This window comes from Stomoxys calcitrans, chromosome 1 (genome assembly GCF_963082655.1).
Source record: "Stomoxys calcitrans chromosome 1, idStoCalc2.1, whole genome shotgun sequence".
In the NCBI taxonomy this organism is placed as follows: Eukaryota; Metazoa; Arthropoda; class Insecta; order Diptera; family Muscidae; genus Stomoxys; species Stomoxys calcitrans.
In genome coordinates this window covers 181609843-181634654 of record NC_081552.1, presented here as the reverse complement: position 1 = coordinate 181634654, position 24812 = coordinate 181609843, and the positions used below count along the sequence as shown (strand labels likewise).

Genomic DNA, 24812 nt, shown 5'->3' with positions numbered 1-24812 from the left:
GTGCAGATGGAGGTCGAGCTAGAGGTCTGAAAGTTGGCATATAGGTACAACTAGGAAATATGGGTTGCCCAAAAAGTAATTGCGGATTTTTTAAAAGAAAGTAAATGCATTTTTAATAAAACTTAGAATGAACTTTAATCAAATATACTTTTTTACACTTTTTTTCTAAAGCAAGCTAAAAGTAACAGCTGATAACTGACAGAAGAAAGAATGCAATTACAGAGTCACAAGCTATGAAAAAATTTGTCAACGCCGAATATATCAAAAATCCGCAATTACTTTTTGGGCAACCCAATATATGATGGGTGAATAGATAAATATCCAAAACTCGCACATTTTGGTATCAAAATTAGTACCATTTGGTACTTTCTTTACAGATGGAGCTAGCGGTCTTAATTTTGGCATGCAGGTACAACTAGAAAAAATATGATGATCTTTTTACAATTCATACATTTTGGTACCAATATTGGTACTATTTGGTACTTTCTATTCAGATGGAGCTAGAGGTCTGAAAGTTGCCATGTAGGTAAAACGTAGAAAAATGTGATGGTCGACTTAATGATTTTTTCAAAATCCGAACTTTTTGGACCGAAATTGGTACTATTTGGTACTTTATTTATAGATAGAGGTCGGAAATTTGGTATGTAGGTACAGTTGAGAAATAAATTATGGATGACTAAATTATCTATTAAAAATTCGTACATTTTGGTACCATTTGGTACTTTAAGTTCAGATGGAGCTTCAGGTCTGAAATTTGGCATGTAGGTATAACTAAGAAATATATGGCGGGTGACTAAATGTTCTCTTAAAAATTAGTAAATTTTGGTACCATTTGATACTTTCTGTTCAGATGGAGCTAGAGGTCTGAAAGTTCACATGTAGACTTAAAATATATGATGGTTGCCAAATGATCTATTCACCATACGCACATTTCTGGACTAAATTTGGAACCACTTGGTACTTTCGTCATAGATGGGGCTAGAGGTCTGAAATTTGGCACGTAGGTACGAGAAGGAAATAAATAATGGATGACTAAATGATCCATTCAAGATTCGTACATTTAGGTACCAAAATAGTACAAAATAGCTTATGTTCTCCCGCGAACTGCTAAAATTAAGCAATTTGACAAACTTTATCGTAGTCTTGATAAAAATTTGACATGTGGAAGAAAACGTCTTAACTGTGGCGTAATTGGTATCTTGAAAGAATATATTGGGCAACTAGAAGATATTATTATTCGTATATTCAGGTACTCAAACGTACAAAGTGATAAAGGAGTAAGCTAAAGCTCTCAAAATTGGGATACAAGTCTAGCTGACTGTAAACTTTGGGTGACCAGAAGATTATTCAAAATCGTGCATTTATGTATCTAAACTTGCAAAATGGTACAATCTTTATGATGTGTATTCAGCTTCCAAACACCTTTCATTTGATATCCACATTGTCCAATTGGAAAATAAGCCCTGCTGGGGGGTTTTAGGAGTGCGGATGCGTCTAAGATACCAAGGAATTAATTTTTATATCTTATTCTTTCATTTGATATCTATACAGTCCCAATTGGTAAATATGCCCTGCGGGGGAGTTTTGGGGGGTTGGAAGGCCCCTTAGACACCAAGAAATAAATTTTATTGTAAAATGTTTACTCTACTTTTAAATACCTATCATTTGATACCCATATTGCCCAAAGCGGTAAAAGAGTCCTGTTGGGGAGTTTTTTGGAAGTGGGGGACCCTCCCAAACACTTTGGGCGAAATTTGCATACCAAATTCGTACTCTACTCTTAAATACCTTTCATTTGGTACCCATATTGTTCCAATCGGTAAACATGTCCTTCTGGGTGGGTTTTGGAATGGGGCGTCCGCCCAAGTTATTTGACCAAAAAATTTCATACCAATTTCGTGTTTTTGGGGTACCATAAGGTGGCGTTTTTGAAAATTGGGGTATGGGGGAGGATCCGCCCACCCTTCGGGTATCAAAAGTGTAATACCCTATTTTCACCGGGGGCCCAAACTCTACCATCTAAAAATCGGTTCAGCCGTTTTTGAATCCATACGCAACAGACAAACATACTAACAAACAAACAAACAAATAAACAAACAAACAAAGCGCAACAATTTCATTTGTATACAATAGAAGAATAGCTTTTTCCAAGTCGAGAGCAGCGGAATAAGATTTGATTTTACATATATATATTCTTGATCAGCGTAAAAATCTAAGACGATCTAGACATGTCCGTCCGTCTGTCTGTTGAAACCACGCTACAGCCTTTAAAAATAGAGATATTGAGCTGAAACTTTGCACAGATTCTTTTTTTGTCCATAAGCAGGTTAAGTTCGAAGATGGGCTATATCGGACAATATCTTGATATAACCCCCATATAGACCGATCGGCCGATTTAGGGTCTTAGGCCCATAAAAGCCACATATATTATCCGATTTCGCTGAAGTTTGGGACAGTGAGTTGTGTTAGGCCCTTCGACATCCTCCGTCAATTTGGCTCAGATCGGTCCAGATTTGGATATAGCTGCCATATAGACCGATATGCCAATTTAGGGTCTTAGGCCCATAAAAGCCACATTTATTATCCGATTTTGCTGAAATTTGGGACAGTGAGTTGTGTTAGGCCCTTCGATATCCTCCGTGAAGTTGGCTCAAATCGGTCCAGATTTGGATATAGCTGCCATATAGACCGATCATCCGATTTAGGGTCTAAGTTCCATAAAAGCCACATTTATTATCCGATCTTGCTGAAATTTGGGACAGTGAGTTGTGTTATGCCTTTCGACATCTTTCTTCAATTTGGCCCAGATCGGTTCAGATTTGGATATAGCTGCCATATAGACCGATTTCTTGATTTATGGTTTTGGGCCCATAAAATTCTTATATATTATCCGATCTCGCCAAAATTTGGGACAGTGAGTTAGGTTAAACTCCTTGACATACTTCTGCAATATCTCACAGATTGGTTCAGATTTGGATATAGCTGCCATATTGACCGATATCTACGTTTTAGGTTTAGGGGCCATAAAAGACGCATTTATTGTCCGATGTCGCTGAAATTTGAGACAGTGAGTTTGGTTAGGCTCTTCGAAGTCCTTCTTCAATTCCAGATCGGTCGAGATTTGAATATAGTTGCCATATAGACCGATATCGCGATTTAAGGTCTTGGCCCCATAAAAGGCGCATTTATAATCCGATTTCACTGAAATTTGACACAGTGACTTATGTTAGGCTTTTCGACATCCGTGTCGTATATGGTTCAGATCGGTTTATTTTTAGATATAGCTAGTGTATTTGGTCCAAATCGGAACATATTTTGATATAACTGATATGGGACATAAGGTATGAAATTTCCACCGAATTTTGATGAAAGGTGGTTTACATATATTCCCGAGGTGGTGGGTATCCAAAGTTCGGCCCGGCCGAACTTAACGTCTTTTTACTTGTTTTTGTATACGATGCTTAACTTTTTTTCAAACCATACAAACCAACCCGCCCTTATGAGTATACATTGTTATGACTTAATGATTGCCTTACTAACGCACAATTGTTTTGCTTAATTTTCAGCTGAATATGCAACATCCAGGGATAATCCTTGGTTTTATTGTTGGATTTGTGCTGCCATTGTATCCTCGTGCTACGCATATACATGGGACATAAAATTCGATTGGGGACTTTTTGATGCCAAGGCTGGCGATAACACATTTTTGCGAGAAGAAATTGTCTATTCATCCACGGTAAGAGGCAAAATTTGAAATATTATTTTTTTTTTTGTAAATATCAATGAGATGGAAAGAAGACGGCAAGGATAAGCACTACTTAAAATCAATCACATGGCGGTGGTGAATACAAATTGTAATGAAATGACTGCTCTTCATGTAATACAAGCCAAAATGGAAATATTTGAAAGAAATTTTTGTTTATTTACTTTAAACGGCAATAACGCCTGCACCAATATTAGCTGTGATTTATTTTAGTAATATATAGTGCAATTGAAGCCGTTGAGTGGAGCGGACGTGTTTTTTATTCGCAAAAACAAAAAAAAGTAAAAGCGTGCTAAGTTCGGCCGGGCCGAATCTTATATACCCTCCACCATGGATCGCATTTAACGAGTTCTTTTCCCGGCATCTCTTCTTAGGCAAAAAAAGGATATAAGAAAAGATTTGCTCTGCTATTAGAGCGATATCAAGATATGGTCCGGTTTGGACCACAATTAAATTATATGTTGGAGACCTGTGTAAAATGTCAGCCAATTCGAATAAGAATTGCGCCCTTTGTGGGCTCAAGAAGTCAAATAGAGAGATCGATTTATATGGGAGCTGTATCGGCCTATAGACCGATTCAGACCATAATAAACACGTATGTTAATGGTCATGAGAGAATCCGTCGTACAAAATTTCAGGCAAATCGGATAATAATTGCGACCTCCAGAGGCTCAAGAAGTCAAGATCCCAGATCGGTTTATATGGCAGCTAAATCAGGTTATGAACCGACTTATACTTTATTTGACATAGTTGTTGAAAGTAACAATAAAAAAAGTCTTGCGAAATTTCAGCCAAATCGGATAGAAATTGAGCCCTCTAGAAGCTCAAGAAGTCAAGTCCCCAGATCTGTTTATATAACAGCTATATCAGGTTATGAACCGATTTGAACCATATTTGGCTATCTGTTGGATATCATAACAAAATACTACGTGCCAAAATTCATTCAAATTGGATAAGAATTGCGCCCTCTAGAGGCTCAAGAAGTCAAGACCCAAGATCGGTTTATATGACAGCTATATAAGGTTATAGACCGATTTGAACCATACTAGGCACAGTTGTTGGATGTCGTAACAAAACACGTCGTGCAAAATTTCATTTCAATCGGATAAGAATTGCGCACTCTAGAGGCTCAAGAAGTCAAGACCCCAGATCGGTTTATATGGCAGCTATATCAGGTTATGGACCGATTTGAAACATACTTGGCACAAATGTTGGATATAACAACAAAACACGTCGTGCAAAATTTCATTCCAATCGGATAAGAATTGCGCACTCTAGAGGCTCAAGAAGTCAAGACCCAAGATCGGTTGGCCCATTTACAATACCAACCGACCTACACTAATTAGATGTATTTGTGCAAAATTTCAAGCGGCTAGCTTTACTCCTTCGGAAGTTAGCGTGCTTTCGACAGACAGACGGACGGACGGACGGACAGACGGACAGACATGGCTAGATCGACATAAAATTTCACGACGATCAAGAATATATATACTTTATGGGGTCTCTGACGAGTATTTCGAGTAGTTACAATCAGAATGACGAAATTAGTATACCCCCCATCTTATGGTGGATGGTATAAAAAAATCCGTATCTCGGAATAAGTACTACCTATTACGAAAAAAATTGTAAAGCCTTTTGGAGTAGGCTAGAAATGGACTCCAAAGATTCAACATCTGCGGTGGTGGCGTCCGACCGTAGCGTTTTGTCCTCCCCTCCTATTGGTGTGGGTGCCTTGGCACCTGTAGTCGAGAGTAATGTTTCAAGCGCACAACTAGTCGTCAGACTAATTAATGAGGAAGAGACGTATAAACCAGAGGGATGTACAGTTCGTCCCCAGCCTTTAAGTAAAGATGGTGTTTCAGACAGCGACTGTGTCAATGAAACTGTCATTTCAGCCGAATCGAGAGATGAGGGCATCGGGATGACGGCAGAAGTGAGCGATGGCTTTGCCAAGCTCACAAGCAGACCGAGAAAGCGATCCGGTGCACGACGAAGGAGACAAAGGAGTATGTACCGGCAGCGTAATCGGGCGAAAGGGCAGGATGCTGGAAGGGATAGAACTGACATTCCAAGCACTTCTACGGAAGCTGGAAAAAGAATCAGATCTCCCGAAGAGCATAACATTGCTAAAATGCTGAAAAAGAAAAAGAGCTCCGCACTTTCAAGTACTCTGGGAAAACCAAGCCAGCCATCCCGCAATAGAGATTCCAGGCAGTGTTCTGCGGAGGCAGACAAAGTCGGAACAGGAAGGAAGGAAGCGCGCACGGCCCTTAAGTCTTCATGGAGGACTGTTACTTCTAATAGGAGGCCACAGCCATCACGGAAGGGGAAGATGGTCGCTGAGAATGGTAAGGAGTCGCCCTCTTACGCCAGAGTAGCAAGGAAGCACAACAGAGATGAGCTGACTTGTACAGTTATCAATATCGGCTGTGCATCCGGTAGGATTCCACCAGATCATCGGTCCCAAGTGGAGGATTTGGTTAACGATCGGATTTTTAAACATGTGTGGAACTCTGTAGAGGGTTCACCTATACAAATGATGAGCTGCGAGTTTAGAGGGGACACCTTTACTCTGCGTTTTACGTCGGCGGAATGTATTGATACCGTCAAACAGCTCGTCAGAGGTATTCACGCTCCCTGGGAGGGCGCAAAGCTCGACCTGGTGAGAAAGATGGACATCCCCCAGCTTACAGGCTACGGTCTTCATCAATGGATGGGGCAGTAAATTTGCGACGGAAGGCATGTTGGGATTCTTGGACAAGCAAAACGAAGTTTTGGTCGCGGAGAAGTGGGAGGTCTTCCACAGAGAGGAGAAGGAGGAAGGAACTCTCTTTGTGGTTGGCATTGATGAAGTCTCCGTGACAAGTTTAGCTAAGACTAAAGGCATGGCGCACTACGGGAGCAAAGCTGTCTTTTTTAAGATAGGGAAGACTAGGATAGGCAGAATTTTTCATTTTGCGACATCAGGCCCTGCAGTGGCAGGTGACTCAACACCGCCCAACAAACAAGGGGCCGACAACGATCCTAATACAAAAATATCGGGCAGTGCAGTGACGAGAGACCCAACACAGCCTAACAAACAGGTACCCGACGACGGACACATCGCCGACTTAAAGATTCGGAATACTGGGATAGGTAAAGAACCTAATATTGAAACATTAGGCAGCGTGGAGACAGGAGTCTCAATGCAACCCAACGAACAGGGAGCCGATGATGGAACCATCACCTACCTCAAGAGGCCCATTTACTTAAGATTTGGAAGGCTAAGATAGGCAAAGATTGAAACATCAGGCAGTACAGGATATGGAAACCCAATACAGCTTAACGAACAGGAAACCGACGATGAAAACATTACCGACTTTACAAAGATTCGGAAGACTAGACTAGGCAAAAAACCTAAAACGATAACATGAGGCAATGCAGTGACAGGAAAGTCAATGGAGTCTAAAGAACAGGGAGCAGACGATAGGATCATCACCTACTCCCAAGTTGCCCATTTACTGGAGGACCAACGATTGAGGTAATCCAGATAAACCTCCACCGGAGCGAGACTGCTACACACATTCTGATGGAGAAAATCAGCAAGAGAAAGATTCATATTGCCTTAATTCAGGCGCCATGGACGACGCGGAACAAAGTTTCTTGACTGAACCATATCAACTATCAATTATTTTATGCTAACACTGGTACTCAGCCTGCGTTTCAGGACCTGCGTTATTTGTCATAAAATTTGAATTATATATTTTTTCCCAGGGTTGTCAACGTCGGATGCAACAGTGGTGAGACAGGGCATTCCTTCCCAGACCATCCCTACATTAGGTTTAGAATAGCACGGCCAGCGCCGATTGCGACAAGCTTCCGGAATAAGTTGAAACCCAACTGGACAAAATTCGGAAGACTACTTAGAAGAAGACTTGGTCAAGATAATTTTGTTGTCCAAGCATAGAAGATATTGACAGGATAACGACTGCACTAGTGGAGTCTTTCGAAGATAGTTGTCCTCTTCGAGAAAGGAATTCAGCCCAAGAAAAACCTTGGATGACCGGCGAGATTCACAACATTGGGAAAGAGATCCGCAGACTTTTTAACAGAGTACGTTGTGAAAAAGCGTAAGTATATTGGAATGTGTATTACACACGGCTCAAGCAATACGCAGAGACAATGGAGGACATGTTGCAGCTTTTGATTAAAACGCATTTTCCACAGGATACGAAGGAACTCTCGGAGACACCGGAATCTTGGAATAATGAGGTTGATTGTAGGCTTATCATAACGGAATTTATGGTCAAGGAAGCTTTGAGAAGCTTCAACCATTTTTGAATCACCCGGACCTGATGGAATTTTTCAGGCGTTACTACAAAAAAGGCTGACTATCTGGGGCTTCATCTGGCCTCTATTATCACAGCGTGCCTAGGACTTGCATATACTCCGAAAGCCTGGCAGGAGGCAAGGGTGGTGTTTATTCCCAAGCCCGGCAAGGCAAGTTATGTGACACCAAAGGCCTACAAACCTATAAACCTTACTTCCTTTCTAATCAACACCATGTAATGCATTCTGCATACCATGATGAAAAGTAGCACATCCAGCGAAATGCTTAAATACAAACAACATGCCTATGTCAAGGGAAGGTCGGTGGAGACTGCCCTGCACGAGTTTGAGCATCAAATAGAAGAAACCTTCGTTGCCAAGACGTACACCGTGGCGGTATGCAATGTGCGGACGGACACATTGATCCAAGCTATAGACTATAGGAAGAGATTTCCGATCGGATACCTTAGAAGACATTTGAGGTCGAGTGCGAGGCACTGCTGACAGCGGCACAGTCTTGGATTGACGGAACCCTAGTATTGCCATCTGGAAGATCCTGTTACACGGATGGATCAAAGCTAGGGGATAAAGTGGCCTAGGGTGTTACTCTGTGTGAACAGCGAAAAAGTCGGCAGGACGGCGAAAATCCTATGAGGTGATCGGGATCATGAGAGGTCGTTTTTAAGAGATCTGTAAGGTTTGGCGGTAGGAACCAGAAGGCATCTTCCTTCTCCAGTTATTGTAGTATCACAATAGACGAAAACGCCGAAGTTAGTTTGATGGCAGATTCTATGCTAATCTTGATAAACTTCTCCTCAATATGCAGGAGAACTGCCATCGCATTCTGCTTTAGTTGGAGAGTCGTCCCGACCTCAAGTACAATTTCGTGGAGAGACGTGTTTTAAACGATCTTTATTGGAGGAATGCATGTTGTGCCCCACAAAAGTTCTACGGCGTCAGTCTCCCCCTCATTTATTAGTCTTTCCGGTGTTTTGAATAGGTTGAAAGGTTGATAAGAGGGTGCGGATATAAATCGGCCTCACGCCACTATGGATATACACCTAAGCCTAAGTAATTGACTTGTTGTGTTTTGAGTAAAAACTATGACGGACTGATGGGCTCAGAGTAACTGTAAGAGACAAATGCACAAGCGTCGGGATGATTCCCTACGGACCGGCCGACTTAAATGGCTCGGTAGTGCGCCCATACTATCTTCTTCTTGTCGACAATGTCACCATCTATAGAAGATATTCCTGTGGGTATTGCTTGAAATGTGTGTATCCATTAGTAGTTCCACCGCCTCTGGGTTGATTTCATCAGTAGTTCCATCGTCTCCTTATTACTTTCCGTTCTAGTTCCACTTTACTTCCTTTACAGTGGTTAGCTTACTGGGATCTTTAAAGAGCACATTGCACAACTTGCTGCCTCACTAGTGTTCTCTTATTCTCTGAACAATTGCGCCCACGAACTTTTCTTCGCTCTGCTCTTCTTCTTGAACCTTCACGGGGCTTCTCGGTACTCGTCCGAAGCCTCGTACTTGAGTAACTTTAATTATGGTGTTCACCATGTCTGGTTGCCGTTCTGAACAATTCTTCTGGCTTCGTTCATTCACTCCTTTGCATATATTCCCAGAACATATTCTGCTGTTGTTGTTGTTGTTGTAGCTACATTTTCATGTAGAGGTGGCGATCCTCGTCAAGATCCTGTAGCTGAGCAAGCTCGTTTCGGTCCAAAGGACCGATCGCCGCGGGAACAAGTTGGCCATTGGTTATCTATTGGCGCCAATAACTCGCCTTGTCATATCGAGCATCATAGGCACTCAGATTTGTGCAAGAGCCGTTGCCGCCCGGCCTCTCCGTTCGATAACGCTAATTGTCCGCGGCTGCCGTTGCAGCTACTCCGTATGAAGCATTCAACTATCCGAAACCTGTGGACGAGCCCGGTATCTCGCAGCTAAGCTTCTCGTGACAGCAATGAACACCACACAGATCGGGCCTGAATGTTCCAACTGTGTGGTGCACACGGCTATCCCGTGTCGTACCTATTCTAGTCTGTCTATTTCGGATTTCTGTACGGCTACCAGCTTTCTATATTGTGCTCAATCAAAACGTTTGAGTTTGAGGTTTTAACCGAGTCACTGTTCGTCACAAGCCCATTGGCCTGGCACCAAACCACCAAGGCCCGGACCATGTCTGGCGGGCTGATCTATGGAGTAAGGAATATTACTCCGAGAAAGGCGCTGAATACCAATCTGAACCTTATGTCTTTACACCTGTATAATGGGTGTGTGGCAACGAAGATAACTGTAAGACTGAGTGAGTCAGGTATTTGGCACTCTTCAAGTGTTGGGCATTCTTCTGTTCTGCTGGGGGATAGGGATGCGACGCGAATCTTTATATACCAGGGAAGTCCCTCCTTGTTTAGGGCTAGGAAGTAATTTTTCTGAAAAAATATCTCTGGGCTGAACGTACCCCACTTTTCCCCGGGACCTTCTGTTAACACGGATAGTTTTAACTGTCGCAGAAGTCTTCATTGCATTGCTTGGAATCGGTTTAGCATATAGGCTTCTGAACAGGTGTACCAGGGAAGTCGTTTCTTGTTGACGGGTATTTAATCGTTTTCCCGTAAAGAGACATCTAGACTAAATTTATTCTCCTTTCCTGGGACTCTCTGTATTTATGTGAGATTTGTAATTGGATGGGGCACCGGGACTGGTGTCTTCATTGGTTTCCTGACTAGTTACAAAATGCATGTAGCATCTGCAAATCATAGGAAAGGCTGTCGACGGCCGACGAGCTGGCCACGAACGGATTGCTGATTAGCGCATTTCGGTTCATAACCAGATTTAACTGCATTTTAAACCAATATTCGTTTTGGTATGACTTCGAACAAGTATGGTCTAAATCGTTTGATTGCCTGATATATTGTAGCTGCCATATAAACCGATCTCCCAATTTGGTACTCTGAGCCACTGGGGGGAGCAATTTTTACTTGGTTTGCCTGAAATTTCGGAGGCTGTACTTTTTGTATGATTTCTTACAGCCAGGACAAGTATTGACTATATTGCTATTGCTCACATATATATATATTGAAAAATTGACAAATGCGATCCATGGTGAAGGATATATAAGATTCGGCCCGGCCGAATTTAGCACTTTTTTACCTGTTATTACTTCTATTGGGGAGGGAGAGATGATCTAGCCATGATAGTACCATATCTCCCCATAATTCTGCTGAGGTCGTACGTGCCTGCCTCTGTTGGTGGTGCGGGTAAATCTGGCTGCATGCAGCTTATGCCCCCTTACTTTTTGGAAAGCGTCAACGTCATTAGCCGGACGGACCAATCTTACATGGTGTAAGCCTAACTTGATCTATATTTGCGAGGATCTGATTCTTGACACTTAATATATTCAGCCGTTCCTTAAAAATTTTCCAATCCAATCACCATATCCGAGAATAAACTCAAATATTGTCAGGTGCGTACCCTGCGGTATACCGCAGTGCTACATCACTTCCTTGATAACTTATACACGGTTGAATACCTCACATATGTCGCCAGTATCAGCGAGGGGATAACCACCTATGCAAATTCTTCCTTATGTTCTCGCCTAATTCCGAACATGGTCGCCCTGTGTCATAGCCGGATGGGCTAACATCAGCATACAAAAGTTTGCCCGCGATGTCTTTATTTATTTGTGTTACCTTTATTAAGAAAACGTTGTCCATTCCTTTTAAGCTTTTTTTCCGGATGTTAGAATGATTTTCTATTCCTTTTAGCGATTGTAAATTATGCTCTGTAATTAAATTATCGACTTAATTATGATTAAGAGCAAAATTCCGCATTTACGCTCTTAAAGGACTTTCTTAAATTTATATTCCCCTCTTGTATAAAACATTCAGCTAAATTTTTTCAGGATTATTACAACAATCTTCATAGTAGCTTGAAAAAATCAAGCAATAAAACTTAAATATCCTACGCCCTCACACCATGTGAACTTGACTAATAATAGCCTTCCACCATCCGCATCCGTAAACCAAACAATGCTACAGAAGGCCAAAAGCTTTTTTTAGATGTTGTGCAAAATTTTCCATTTCATTGTTTGTCATTACAGAGTCGTTTGTTTTTGCAGGACACGTTTGCTAGTAAAAACATGATATTCAATTTCTCTTGTTCTTTTAATTCTTTGTTTCTGGTCACTGCAAATTTGGGGACCACTACTACCCCGATGTGGTCAACAAAATTCACTATGCTGCCAAAACAGTGGTTCTATTACTTTGGCATAATTGAAGATTTAATATTGCGTTTCGCCTGGACGGTCTCGATGAGCCTAATTGAGGCCGGCTACATGGAGGGAGATGTCATGGTAACATTGTTGAGCCCATTGGAGGTTTTCCGCCGCTTCATTTGGAATTATTTTCGACTTGAGAATGAGCACATAAATAATTGCGGCAAATTTCGTGCTGTGCGTGATATTTCTGTGGCTCCCATGGACTGTTCGGATCAGGTATGTATGGCACTATACTGTGTACACTTTATCTATGTATTTGCTCTTTTTTGTGTATGTATGTGATAGTTGGTTGCTGTGTTTTCGGTAAACCAGTTAACAGGATTCCAACATTAACCTCGTAGGGGGTCGGTAGGTGAATGAATGACACAGATGTAAACAAAGTGAAGTGAATACTTATTATGACCTTGAGTATTAAAGCATACAGCTATGTTAGTTGGGATAGCAAAAGAGGATACTTATAGGAGTCAAATGTCAAAACATATATATAAAAGGGGTAAATTTTTGTCCTAATTATTTCAAATTCCGCAACGACCGTTTTGAAGCTTCTATGCCGTGAAAATATATACGTTTATATGAATCTGTAAGGTGGTTTTATCACCAGCTGCTGTAGACAAGCAGAAGTCAAGATTTAAATCTAAGAACACACATTCTCAGACATTGCCGATTTTATTGGTGTCAGTCAGTAAGGCTCGAATACCCAATAATCTTGTGGAGATTATTGGGTATTCCGATAGTTGAGGAATACGGTTGTCTTTGACGGTGAATTCATTCGGTTCAACTTTGCCATCTCCACAACTTTGGCTGATGACATTGAGTTGTTGTTGTGGAATTATTTTCTGGCTTTTTTGTAGCTTCATCCAAAGGATGTTGGCATACTAATTTCATCATTCCGTTTATAGTTAATCGAAATATTTATTTGAGAACCACCAAAGTCTGTGTGTGGTCCAGGAACTTTGCGACTTGAGTGGGGTGCGTCTAGATCTGGAGATCTGATTCTGAGTCGAGTAAGATTTGCCGAGCAGTTGAACAGGTGACGCACAGTGGGATAGAATCGAAAAAGCTGCCATTTGAGAAAGGTTAGTGATATCTCTTTGATACTTTAAATGGTTAAAGGTGGCCCTAGATGGTCCTGTCGCCTCTTAGCAGACCCCTAAAGTTGGTCACCTCGGCAATTCGAAAACTTGTTAGGGCTGTCAAACATTCATTTTTGATCCGATTTCCAAAATTCCCTCCCTTTTTATACCCTCCACCATTAGATGGGGGTGTATTCATTTCGTCATTCCATTTGTAACACATCGAAATATTAAACTGAGACACAACAAACTATATATATTTTTGAGTGTCTGAACATTCCAAGTCGAAGCTAGGCGCTTGAAATTTTTACTAATACTATCTGTTCCTTGGAGGCCACCATAGCGCAGAAGTTAGCATGTCGGCCATGGCGGTGAACGCCCGGGTTCGAATCCTGGCAAGACCATCAGAAAAAACATTTTTAAGCGGTGGTTTTCCCCTCCTAATGCTGGCAACATTTGTGAGGTACTATGACAGATAAAACGCCATTCGGAATCGTTTATATAAAGGAGGCCCCTTATCATTGACTTTAACTTCAATCGGACTGCACTCATTGATAAGTGAGAAGTTAGCCCCAGTGACTTAGTGGAAAGTTCATGGGCAAAATTTGTAAAATTTACTTCCAGTTCTTAAACAACTAGACGGCGGAATTCTTATTCGATTTGTTTTTGATATTTTGCATGAAGTGTTTTATTATGATTTCCAACAACTGTGCTAAGTATGGTCTAAATCGGCTCATAAACTGGTATAGTTTCCATATAAAACGATCTCGGAACATTAGTTCCTTAGCCACTAGAGGGTGCAATTATTATCTGATTTGGCTGACATTTTGCTTGAAGTGTTTCGTTCTGATTTCTAACAGCTGTGCCGATTGCGATGCATTTTCGCACGATGACTTACACTATGGTCTCCCACTATAATCTTAACCAGGTGTGGTCCGAATCGGTCCATAACCTGATATAGCTGCAGTAGCATAGCAAGACTTATCCATTATCCTTTGTTTGCCTATAAGAGATACCGGACAACAAATTTGACAAATGCGATTCATAGTGGAGGATATATAAGATTCGGCCCGGCCGAACTTAGCATGCTTTAATTTTCTAGAATGCCAATTTTAAAATCATGCTGCTACTTTAGTAATTTATAGAAACTAAGTTTCTTCTATACCTGTAGGTGTTCAGCAAAACACTCGGGTATACTGCGCTTTCGGAAAATGAAACATTCTGTCCCCACAAGGAGATAAGTCCCAACATGGATAACTTTGTATTTCCTGCAGAAAAGAAAAACTTCCGTCGTAGACGGATTTACGTTTAGACCACTTCGCTGTCGCAGGTAAGCTCTACCTGCGGAGTATACCTGGAGTATATTTCTTAGAGTGTTTAGAAACTTTCCCCAACCGCAATAGTTACGTCATTAGCATACGTGAGCACTTTTAAACATTTTCTTCCAGAGACAATAATAAATTGTTAATGGCTATATTCCAAAGTAGAGGGAACAGTACACCCCCTTGAGGTGTTCCTCTGCTGATCTATGTTTTTAGATCTACAGATCTCAAGCCTGCCATAATGATTCTTTTAGTAAGTAAGTTATTAATAAACTTTCTTATGGAAGTGTTGATGCCTAGAAACTATAGCTGCTTCGTGATTAACATCGGTTTTACAATGTTGAAAACACCTTTAATGTCAAGAAATGCTAACATTGTGTATTCTTTGACAGCGAGAGAACCCTCTATGTAGGCGACTAGGTCGTGAAGGGCTGTTTCAGGAGACTTGTCTTCATTACATGCATGCTGTTGCCGAGGCAGGCGATCTTCAGGGAACTTTGCCCTAAGATTTGTCAAATTAACCTCTTTAGAATTTTCAGCATTAAAGATGACAAACTAATAGGACGATAATCTTTCGGCTTCGTGTTGTAAGTTTTTCCTGCTTTTGGAATGAAAATTACCTTCGTGTCCATCTACGACATGCTGTTACAAGCAGAGTAGAACTCCCTAAGCCAAGGAACCAGTTGTCGGACACAGCTTGTTATTCAACCTAATCCGCCTTTCTTCTGTTTGGCAGATAAGCAGTATTTGCTCCAAGGCTCAAACTGTTATACCGATGATCAGAGAAGCTGTGGTCATCCAACACTTCCCAGTCACATATACTTCCGCAGATATTCTTTGATACGAAGGTAACATCTAGTACCTCCTGCCTGTTCCTGGTAATAAAAGTCGGTTTATTCCCTTAATTTCAAATCGCCAGATTACAACTTATAATATATTCGATAAGCACCTGACTCCTTTTGTTGATATCCGAACTTCCCCATGTCTGGTGATATGCATTAGCATCACTTCCCACAATGAAGCTCTTTTCCCGCAGAAGAGCAGCAACTTATGGCTTGAAGGCGGCAATGGAACTTTTTATTTTCAAGGCTGGCTACCATATAGACTACTCTGCAAGAAAACAGGCTCTGTGTTTCCCATTCCCCGTACTCTTGGGGTAAGTTAAATCCAGAAATTCTTTGTCTACGAATTATTCCTGACATACATCCATGGTTCCTGGATAAGAACAACGTGAAACCCCCTGCCATCAGAAGAACCTCTAGTGCTGCCGAAGCGGTGGAGCCGAAAGAGATTTATCTGCAGAAACTGGACCAGAGTTCAGAGTTTTCAACACTGTAGCGTTCTCACAAGATTCATTTGATTCTGTCATGATGAGTTTCCTTACGCATCCACGTGTAGTTGAGAAAGCACACCGCAAAAACACTTGCGGTGTGGTCAATTTCTATTTAGATACTTAGATGTCACCTTAAATGTTTCACAAGCTGCTGCTTTCGAAGTACGTTTTGAGTTAATTTCAAGGCTGGCTACTACTAAATCTTCAGTGCAGCGAATGAAGAAGAAAAACATTTAGACTACTCTTTGTAAGAATACATGCTCTGTATCTCCCATTACCCGTACCCTTGAGTAGTTTAATTCCAGGAGTTCTTAGTGCACGAATCATTCCTCTGCACACCCATGGTTCCTGAATAAGAAGCACGTCAAATCCTCCTTCCACCAGAAGTATCTTTGGTGTCGCCGAAGCGTTGGAGCCGATTATCTGCAGAAACCGAACCATAGTCAGAATTCAGAGTTTCCACCACTATTGCGTGAGTCCACCAAGAGTTCATCCTCACAATATTCGTTGGTTCGTTCAAGAGCAGTTGAGAAAGCAGTGGAACCATTCTTCCTCAGGACAGTGGACACTTGCGGTGTGGACTATTCCTCCTTAGATGCTTCACTACCTGTAGCTGTCGAAGTACATTTTGAGTTCCATCCTTCCCAGCTGACACACGCCTTGAGCCCAATCTAACCGGATGACCCACCCAAACAAGACTTGTCGGGTCTAGTTTCGACGCCTTCGTGGCAGTGAGATTTTCAGTCGCCTGCAATCCGCCAAACTTAAGAGATGAGGTCGATAGTTCATCAAACAAACATCTTCTCCTGATTCCCCAACCTCATTGCATCTATAACAGAAGAACTTTGCACATTTTTCTGATATCCAGTTGTTCTTACAGAACACTATGTGCAAAGTTTCATCCTAGTCGGATTACAATTGGGTCTTCAAGGGGCTCAAGAAACCAAATCGAAGGACCAATTTATATACAAAATGCTAATTTTCCATTGAACGTTGAATTAAGGAATAGGGGCAAACTTCTCACATATCACCGAGTGCTGTTCGATTCAAGTTTTAGCTCAATGACAAGGGGTCTCCTTTTTATAGCCGAGTCCGAACGGCGTGACGCAGCGCGACACATCTTTGAGGAGAAGTCTCTGTGCAACCTATAATGGTGGGTATCAAAGTGATTGGGGACCTAATTATATTTAAGGTACCTTATTTATTAAAATAAAATATGTTATGTCAGCCTTACAAAAATGTTCGTTTACGACACTGAAAAATTAATGTGGGAAGTAGTGCTGCTATCAATAATGTCACAACTGTTGCATGCATTTACCGCTCAAATATCACAACCACATAATTTTTAATGATTTCCAAATGGGTTTCCAGTTGAGTCTGTTATGCCTTTCATCTCCCGTTCGGTGGTGAGCTAATAATAGAGAGTGTTAGCATTCTGATTTTATATTCACTTTTAGCTATACAATGCAAATTGTTAAAGCAGAATTTGTAAGAATTGATGTATATAACTGAGGAGCGAAATATGTCCTGAGACATGAATTCATAAACATTTATAGACTTTTAACACTATGAAACTATAAGAAAAAAAATTTAACGAAATTATTGTCACACTGGTAATTTCGTGAAAATTTCCTCTTTCACTTTGCATTCCATTCAGTTTTTGTTATGAGCCTTTTATACCCTTCACCACAGAATAGGGAGTATAATAACTTGGCTTTTATTACGCCTCGAAATAAGGTTGAATGAGGTAAAATGTTATTCATAAATGTCATTGAATTGAAACAATGGCAACTATTTACAATTATAATAAATCTAAGAAATTAAAAATGTTATAATTTACGTTTTTATACCCTCCACCATAGGATGGGGGAATGCTAATTTCGTCATTCCGAAATATTCGTCTATGACCCCATAAAGTATATATTCTTGATCGTCATGACATTTTAAGTCCACCTAGCCATGGCCGTCCGTCTGTCCGTTCGTCCGTCTGTTGAAACCACGCTAACTTTCGAAGGAGTACATTTAAATTTTGCACAAATACTTGTTATCAGTGTAGGTCGGTTGTTATTTGAAATGGGCCATATCGGTCCATGTTTTGATATAGCTGCTATATAAACCGAACTTGGATATTGATTTCTTGAGTCACCAGAGGGTACAATTCTCATTCGATTTGGCTGAAATTTTGCATGAGGGGTTATGTTATGACTTCCAACCACTGTGCTACGTATAGTTGCTGCCATATAAGCCGATGTGCGATCTTGATTTCTTAGGCCTCTAGAGCGCGCAATTCTCATCCGATTCGACTGAAATTTTGCATGAGGTGTTTTGCTATGACTTTCAACCACTGCGCTAAGTATGGTTTAAATCGGTCCAAAACCTGAGAAATCTGTCAAAAAACAGATCTTTGATCTTGACTTCTTGAGCCACTAGAGGGCACAATTCTTATCCGATTTGGCGGAACTGTGCTAAGTATGATTTAAATCGGTACATAACCTTATATTGCTGCCACATAAACCGATCTGGGATCTTGACTTCTTAAGTCTCTAGAGGGTGCAACTCTTATCCGATTTGGCTTAAAATTTGAACAACGGCTTCTCCCATGCTCTTCAACATACCTGTCCAATATGGTCTGAATCGATTTATACAGCTCTCATATAAACCGTTCTCATATAAACACTTCTTTGGGGAGAAGTTTTGACATGGCTGCCATACCAAATGGTACGGTCGCCAGAATTCGGAGGGGAACTATAATATCTCTGATAATAGAAGCTACATAGACTTCTATATGGATGGTTCTGAAATAGACGACCAGGTGGGCTTTGGGGTGTGCTCTGAAAAACTAGGACTGGTCATATCGAGAAGGTTACCCGAACACTGAAGTGTGTGTCGAGCAGAGATCTTTGCAAAAATGTGGGGGTATGGCTATGATAAAATGTCATAACGACGACTGGCATACATGTCTACGCAGACAGCCATTAAATTTCTATGAGACATATTTCTGGATTCAAGAACCGCCCTTCACTTTCACATGTCTTTCATCGAGATGGCTGGTTAATTCAAAAATCATCTGATATGGTTGCCGGGCCTCAGATTTTCATAGAATTGTAGAACAGACCAACTTGGGAGACTGAAAACTACCTTACACCTTCCAGGGAAACTGGAATTTGTGGGTATGCCTCTTTCGACATGTGAGCTAGGATGGTAGCAAGAGTCCCGAAGGGAACCGAATGACACATGGTCTCAAAGTGCAGGCTGTGAACTCATCAAAATTATGTGGCCTGGCAGGTCATTGTCTGATCGGATAATATGCTTTCAGACCGTTGGTTGCAAGTAAAGAAGCTGCAGAAGCTGTGTGGAGAAGAATCATTGAAGAGAATGTGGTTCCTTTAATAGAGTTGTCAATATGGGACTAGTAATAGTTCTTCTCTTCTCGATCTAACATTAAGAAGAAGACTGTTTAAAATTAAGCTTAACTCGAATGGGGCGACATTTATTATACCCACCACCGTAGGATAGGAGGTGTATTCATTCCGTTTGCAACCCATCGAAATATCAATTTCCCAGCCCTATAAAGTATTTATATTTCGGATCGTCGTAAAATTCTAAGACGATTTAACGATGTCCGTGTGTCTGCCCATCTATCCGTACGTCTGTTGTAATTACTCTAAAGCCTTCAAAAATTGAGATATAAAGCTGAAATTTAGCATAGATACGTCTTTTTGATGGACGCTGGTTAAGTTCTTGAACGGGCCAAATGGGACCATATTTGGATATAGCTGCTGTATGGACCGATCTGCCGATAAAGGGTCTAATGCCAATAAATGCTTTATTTTTGATCCGATTTCGCTGAAATTTTAAACAGTGAGTAGTTCTAAGCTTCTCGACATCTGACTCAAATATAGTTCAGTTCGGAATTTAGATCGGAATTTAAAGGGTCTGAAGCCCATAAAAACTTTATATATTACCCGATTTCGCTGAAATTTTAAATTGTGGGTTAATTTAAGCCTCCCGACATCTGACCTAAATATGGTTCAGATCGGACTATATCTATATATAGCTGCTGTATAGACCAATCTGCCGATAAGGGGTCTGAAGCCCATAAAAGCTTTATTTTTTATCCGATTGCATTGAAATTTGAAACTGTGGGTAATATTAGGTCTCCCAACATAGAACTCAAATAATGTTCAGATCGCACTTTATTTAGATATAGCTGCCATATAGACCGATCTGCCGATAAGGGGTCTGAAGCCGATAAAAGCTTTATTTTTGATCCGATTTCGCTGAAATTTGAAACATTGGGTAGTTTTAGGTCTCCCAACATCCATCCCAAATATGGTTCGAATCAGACGATATTTAGATATAGTAGCCATGTTGACCGATCTCCAAATAAAGAGTCTGAAGCCCATAAAAGCATTATTTTTTAACCGATTTCGCTAAAATTTGAAACAGGGAGTTATTTTGAGCCTCCCCATATCCGAGATTAATATGGTTGAGGTGGGACTATATTTAGAAATACCTGCCATTCAGAGCGATCTCCTGAAAAAGAGTATGAAGCCCTTAAAGCATTATTTTTTATCCGAAATATTGGAAAAATCGGACAAATATTGGAAAGATAGCTGTCGTATAGACCGATATGCCGATTAAGGGTCTGAAGTTTATGAAAGCTTTATTTATTGCTCGATTTTGTTGAAATTTGAAATACAAAATTCAACAGTGACTTATATTTATTAGAACACTTAATGTCCGTGCCGAATTTGGTTGCATAAGTTATCCAATTTTCACCGGATTGTGACGAAAGGGGGTTTAAATATATACCCGAGGTGGTGGGTATCCAAAGTTCTGCTCAGCCGAACTTAACGCCTTTTTACTCGCTAAAATGGAATTTATGAAAATATCGAAATTTTTTTGCACTACTAGAAGCTACAGAGAGATTACATTTCTTCACTCGAGTCAAATAGAAATAAATTCCTTTGCTAAGTTTATTTATAGCCGACTTATTGCTTTATAGAGGTTTTATGAATATGGATAATACATTAATTGCATCCGCATGAAAAACGTTTTCAATTTGTTTTCCATTGAAATGCTAAGTCTATGTAGTTCTTCAACGCACAGCCAGCAGCTGAGCCATCCAATTAAAATTAAATAACACATGTTTGTTTTTTGCCTGTTCTTTTCATTCTTGCCTATTCTCTTTTAATATTTTTGTTTTTTTGCAGACTACAATACTGCGCATGATGGATGAGGAGAACGGAGTGGTCAATAGGCGTGGCAAGACGAAACTTCCTTCCAAGAAGAAAGGAGAACATCGAGTGCTGCTTCAAGCGGAATCCGTTGATGATCTGTGCTCTTGAATGACTGACCCTTGGCTGTTAATGAGCTTTTTATTTAGAGCTGAAAGAAGAGATAAAAACGTTTGCCTGTGAAAGTTGGAGAAGAGAAAACTAAAAGTATGCACAAAAGCAATATGATCCAGCAATTATTTGAGTATTGTCGCCATGGTGTTTCATGGTTCACTAGGACTTGTTTGTATTCTAGAGATTCCAATTAAGCTGAAACTGTATATTGACATTTACATAGACTTTCACTTTTACATATCTCTCCTATTTATCTACTTAAATGCTAATGTTGGTATTATTGTGCTCAAATACTTTATTTATTCTGGGTCCCTTTTGTTTGTTTCCTTTATTTCCTAAACAAATTGTTCTGATTTCACTTTGGTTGGAAAAAGTACAAAAGATTCAATTTTAGTATGACCAAGTTTTTGTTTTGTGTACAACTTAGCGAAGCCAATTGAATTAAATTAAATAGATTTGCAATAAAAAAATGTTAAACTTGTATAACTGTGTAAAAGTTGTATGGTTTTATTTGCAAAGAGCCTAGTTATTCAATAAATTGTTGCAACTTACGAATTCAGGAAACACGAATGTGTAACAAGTAGGTTGGGTTTGATTAGGCTGGAAAAGAGGGTACGTGGACATGCACCTAAGCCAGTAATCAGCTTGCTGTTCACTCTAAATTCTCACAAGTAAGAGCGTGATAAGTTCGGCCGGGCCTAATCTTAAATGCTCTCCACCATGGATCGCATTTGTAAAGTTCTTTGCCCGGCATCTCTTTATAGGCAAACAAAGGATAATGGATAAAAAATTGTATGCTATTGGAGCTATATCACGTTATTAGTCGATTCGGACCATACTTGGTTTGTGTGTAGAAGACCATAGTAGAAGTCATTGTGCAAAATTTCAGACAAATCGGATAAGTGTTGTGACCCTAAGGGGCTTGAGGAATAAAATCAGGAGGCCCTACATCAGGTGGATGGGTTTCCCCTTCTAATGCTGCCGAGGTGCTATGCCATGTAAAAGCTTCTGCCCAAATATGTGTCACACTGGGAAATGCTGTTTGGACTCGGTTATAAAAAAAGTGAGCATAAACTTGAATCGGACAGTACTCATCTTATGTGAGAAGTTTGCCCCCATTCCTTAATGGAATGTTCATGGGAAAATTTGCATTTGCATAACATTCTGGGACTAAAATGAAATGTAACAGAGAGTAGCAAATGAAACTGATATCCAAATGGAAGGCCGTTTCATCCCCATAACACACACAAAACGGGGGCCGCCCCACACCCAAAGCCCACCAAATGGGTATATAGACCAATCATGACAGTATGGAACTCAAATGATAGGTATTAGAGAGTTGAAAATGAAGCTGATATCCAAATGTTTAACCGCTTTATCCGAATAACACCACAAAACTGAGCTTATATAATAATATGTGACTCAAATAAAAGGTAAAAGAAGAGAGTGGAGTAAGAATCCGATATACACTTTCACCTTCAAACCGTACATATTTTTCTATTATTGCTGTTGTTGTTGTGGCAGTTTGTTGTGTTCTATCTTTCGTCTGCATGAATCTGTTGAGTGTTCAGATCCAGGAACTCTGCGACTAAGATGGGGTGCGTCCGGGGGGATCTGGGTCTGTAGATCATGTAGATGTAGATCTGTACTGTGGATATTTATCCACGAGATGGTGATTTGGATGGTCCCTCCGATCTGGGCTGTGGATATCTATCCACAAGATAGAAGCCATTGCTTAGGCAGCATATAGTTATGTCTGCGCAGGATCTTTGTCTCCTGATGGAGTTTGTCCACGTGAAATCTCAGGGGACAGCCCGTCGTAGTTCGAAGAACGACATTCTGACAGATCTGAATATTATTCCATTGCGTGTCACAGTGCTGACGAGACCACACAGGTTTTCGGTTACCACAACCGGCCAAATGCTTTGTGGGTGGTCAATAAGGTTTCTATGTCTGCACCCCAAGTGCTGCCGACAAGTGACTTGAGGACCTTGTTTCTACTTTTGACTTTGTCGCAAATTGCTGTGGCATATGGAGAGAATGTGTAAGAGCTGTCAAATGTGACGCCAAGTATTTTGGGACACATGATGTTCGGAATCATTTCTCCACCGATAATCACAGCCAGCTCGACATTCACCGCTCGCGTATTTGTAGTGAACAATGAGGCCAAAAATTTGGTGGCAAATATCTTCAGATTTCTTGCAGCGAAATATGAGGCAAGTTCGTTGAAGTTGACGTTTGACCAATGGCAGATGTCATAAATGGGTCGGGGGCCTAATGCCATGACCGTAAAATCGTCCGAATAAGATACGATCTCTATACCGTCTGGAGGGGGTGGAATGGAGGATAGGTAGAGGTTAAACAGTGCCGGAGATATCACCCCGCCTTGGGGAACTCACTGTTTCACTCTACGGTGCTTTGACTTCTTATCTCTAAATTCCACAAATGACTGGCGACCAGACAGATAATTCGCAACCGAGCGTTTCAGGCCTGGCTGGAGGGGCGAGTTGGCGATGTCCTCAAATAGTTTGGCATTGCTGACCGTGTCGAATGCCTTCAATAGGTTCAGTGCCACGAGGACCGTCCTATCACATGGCCTGGGCTGATTGAAGCCACGGCAAATGTGTGCGGTGATGGCATGCAAAGCTGTTGTTGTGCTATGGAGTCTTCCAAATCCATGTTGATGCTCGGCGAATGGAAATTCCCTATGGGGCTCGGGAGGAGTAATGCCTCAAGCGTCTTGGATACTGGTGAGAAAAGGGAGATCGGCCTGTACTACTCCTTCAAACTCGGGTCGTTTTCAGGCAACAGTGGCGGGATCACTCTAGCCATTTTCCAGACATCGCGAGCTATAAGAGTGTTTAGAGACAGGTTTTCAGATTCAGCTCGCTGATTTTGGGGTCCGTACAACGAATCCCATCACGCTCGTCTGCGAGTACCACTGCCTGTGCCGGGAAATTGGGCCGCACTTGGGGTATTCGACCAGCTGGTATAAAGCGAGCGGCTGCTGCATTAATGATGTCTCGGTATTTCCTCTCTGCAACTATCCGACCGTGGTGGCAGTTCACTGAAGCGGCGATTAGTATACTCTCTGAAGCCAGCCCAATTGGCCTTCTTCTGATTGGTAAATGTCCGGCGCTCAGAGGTTATGAAGTCGGGTGGTCAGTCTATGATGAGAATTATGGGGAGGTGGTCTTATCCCACAGAAATTACGGTTTGCCAGAATACGTCACTCAGGAGATCAGGGAGTGCAATGGAAATGTTTGGCGAGTTGTTTCACCTCCTCGTAATCCTAATGGGGGCATCCTTATTTACCTTGCAAAACGTGGAGCCTTCAATCTGCTCTGCCAAAACTATGCCCCGCTAGTCG

The 24812-nt window shown here is 41.1% G+C and overlaps 1 protein-coding gene across 1 annotated transcript in view; it reads left to right on the top strand.

Moving 5' to 3' along the window:
- LOC106093570 (solute carrier family 53 member 1) overlaps positions 1-21870 on the top strand; it is a 67817-nt gene extending 45947 nt beyond the window's left edge. The window contains exons 4-6 of the mRNA XM_059360873.1: positions 3567-3736; positions 12334-12576; positions 21305-21870. Coding sequence (XP_059216856.1) covers positions 3567-3736; positions 12334-12576; positions 21305-21439 — 548 coding nt within the window. The 3' untranslated portion in view covers positions 21440-21870. The remainder of the gene's footprint in view (positions 1-3566; positions 3737-12333; positions 12577-21304) is intronic.
- The last annotated feature ends 2942 nt before the right edge of the window (positions 21871-24812 follow it).